The sequence below is a fragment of the Colobus angolensis genome, unplaced genomic scaffold, assembly GCF_000951035.1.
Source record: "Colobus angolensis palliatus isolate OR3802 unplaced genomic scaffold, Cang.pa_1.0 Scaffold25, whole genome shotgun sequence".
Lineage (NCBI taxonomy): Eukaryota > Metazoa > Chordata > Mammalia > Primates > Cercopithecidae > Colobus > Colobus angolensis.
Window position 1 is genome coordinate 5,918,698 of NW_012115710.1, and position 2,475 is coordinate 5,921,172.

The 2,475-nt window shown below is 42.5% G+C and overlaps 1 protein-coding gene across 1 annotated transcript in view; it reads right to left on the reverse strand.

The window, feature by feature from the left end:
* LOC105514811 (caspase recruitment domain-containing protein 8) overlaps positions 1 to 2,475 on the reverse strand; it is a 26,665-nt gene that overhangs the window by 15,245 nt on the left and 8,945 nt on the right. The window contains exon 6 of the mRNA XM_011946472.1: positions 2,058 to 2,183. Coding sequence (XP_011801862.1) covers positions 2,058 to 2,183 — 126 coding nt within the window. The remainder of the gene's footprint in view (positions 1 to 2,057; positions 2,184 to 2,475) is intronic.

The window sequence follows — 2,475 nt, forward strand, 5'->3', positions numbered from 1 at the left end:
GCCCGGCTAATTTTTTGTATTTTTAGTAGAGATGGGGTTTCACCATGTTGGCCAGGATGGTCTTGATCTCCTGACCTCGTGATCCGCCTGCCTCGGCCTCCCAAAGTGCTGGGATTACAGGCGTGAGCCACCGCGCCTGGCTGGGGTGCTCTGGTTTTTAGAATTTTCAGCTTTTCTGCTCTGGTTTCTCCCCATCTTTGTGGTTTTATCTACCTGTGGTCTTTGATGATAGTGACCTAGAGATGAGGTTTTGCTGTGGATGTCCTTTTTGTTGATGTTGATGCTATTCCTTTCTGTTTGTTAGTTTTCCTTCTAACAATCAGGTCCCTCAGCTGCAGGTTTGTTGGAGTTTGCTGGAGGTCCACTCCAGACCCTGTTTACCTGGGTGTCACCAGCAGAGGCTGCAGAACAGCAACTATTGTTGCCTGATCCTTCCTCTGGAAGCTTCATCTCAGAGGGGCACCCGGCTGTATGAGGTGTCAGTCAGCCCCTACTGAGAGGTGTCTCCAAGTTGGGCTACATGGGGGTCAGAGACCCACTTGAGTAGGCAGAGCTGAAACACCACGCTGGGAGAACCACTGTTCTCTTCAGAGTTGTCAGATAGGGTTGTTTAAGTCTGCAGAAGTTTCTGCTGCCTTTTGTTCAGCTATGCCCTGCCCCCAGAGGTGGAGTCTACAGAGGCAGGTGGGCCCCACCTGAGGTCAGGAGTTCGAGACCAGCCATGGGCAACATGGTGAAATCCCATCTCTACTAAAAATACAAAAAATTAGTCAGGCATGGTGGCGCACCCCTGTAATCTCAGCAACTTGGGAGGTGAGGCACAAGCATCCCTTGAACCAGGGAGGAGGAGGTTGCTGTGAGTACCCAGCCTGGGAGACAGAGTGAGACTCTGTCTCAAAAAACTAAAGAAACAACAATAACAAAAAATAAAATGGACTGAGATGCATTTTTTTCCCATTCAAATTGGAAAACAATTAAATTTTGATACTTTATTCTAGAGATGGATATTTTGTTGGATAATCTCGTCCTTTATTCTTGAGAACTTATATTGTGGGAAATCTTTGAAAATCTCTTTGGAAATGCACTAGCTTTAACTTGGTGAGTTCTCTTTGAATCAGTCATTTGTCTTAGGGCACTCTAGCTGCACATGAAAAATGCAAAACTGTATGAATTGAAATATTTATTGCTAGGGGACTTGTTATGAGAAACTACAAGCAACTCAACTATGCTGAATAATAATGAAGTGATTTTAAAAGCTCTAGGGTTTTAGCTACATGGCATATTATGTCCTATTAAAATAATATGTAGGAATAATTTCAATTGTGCAGAAATATACAGTAATCTCCAGTAAAAATACAAAAATGTAACACATAATATAAAATATATTTCTTTTATTTTTTTAATTTTATGTTTTTGTTTTGAGATGGAGTCTGACTGTTTCGCCCAGGCTGGAGTGCAGTGGCACTATCTCGGCTCACTGTAACCTCCAGCTACCGGGGTTCAAGTGATTCTCCTACCTCAGCCTCCTGAGTAGCTGGGATTACAGGTGTGCACCACCACACTTGGCTAATTTTTTGTGTATTTTAGTAGAGAAAGGGTTTCACTATGTTGGTCAGGCTGGTCTCGAACACTTGACTCATGATCTGCCTGCCACGGCCTCCCAAACTGCTGGGATTACAGGTGTGAGCCACCGAGCCCAGCCAAGATATTATATTTCTTCATTCAAACACCTTAACAAATACTTGTTAAGTGACTTAGCTAGGCAAGATGTCAGGCCTGCAGGTAACCATAACAGAGAAGTGGAAACTTCAATTCAGATAACTAAATGTACACTTTTAATCACAATATAAGTGCCCCAAATGCTAAAATGTTACCTCTGCCTGTGTTAAGGTTTTGGAAATATTTAATTTGATTAAGACTGTTTTCCTGTATTTTCAATTTTTAAAAACTTTGTATTCATGATTAATGAAAAAAGTTGCATTTTGCTAAAATTCTTCTATTTGTTGCAAAAGTACAAAATATTCTGAAATCTGTTGTTAGATTTGAATTCTACCAACCGTGGGTATTATTTCCAGATGAGCAGAATTAGACACAATATAACGGGCACCAAAGGTCAGGGGTTCCACTGGGGGAGAAGTCTGTAGACGCACACCACGGAAGCGATCTTCCTCATCATCTATCATCTGAGGAATAAGGGGGAGAAACATCAGAAAGCACACAAAGAAGGAAAAAAGCACAAATAGTGGCATAAAAGTTTTCTATATATTGTATTAAGTAGCACGTAGGATATGATTCAGTTGATGTAAAGACTGAGATGATGGGGCTGGGCATGGTGGCTCACGCCTGTAATCCCAGCACTTTGGGAGGCTGAGGCAGGTGGGCCACCTAAGGTCAGGAGTTCAAGACCAGCCTGGCCAACATGGTGAAACCCTGTCTCTTCTAAAAATACAAAAATGAGCTGGGCATGGCGATGCA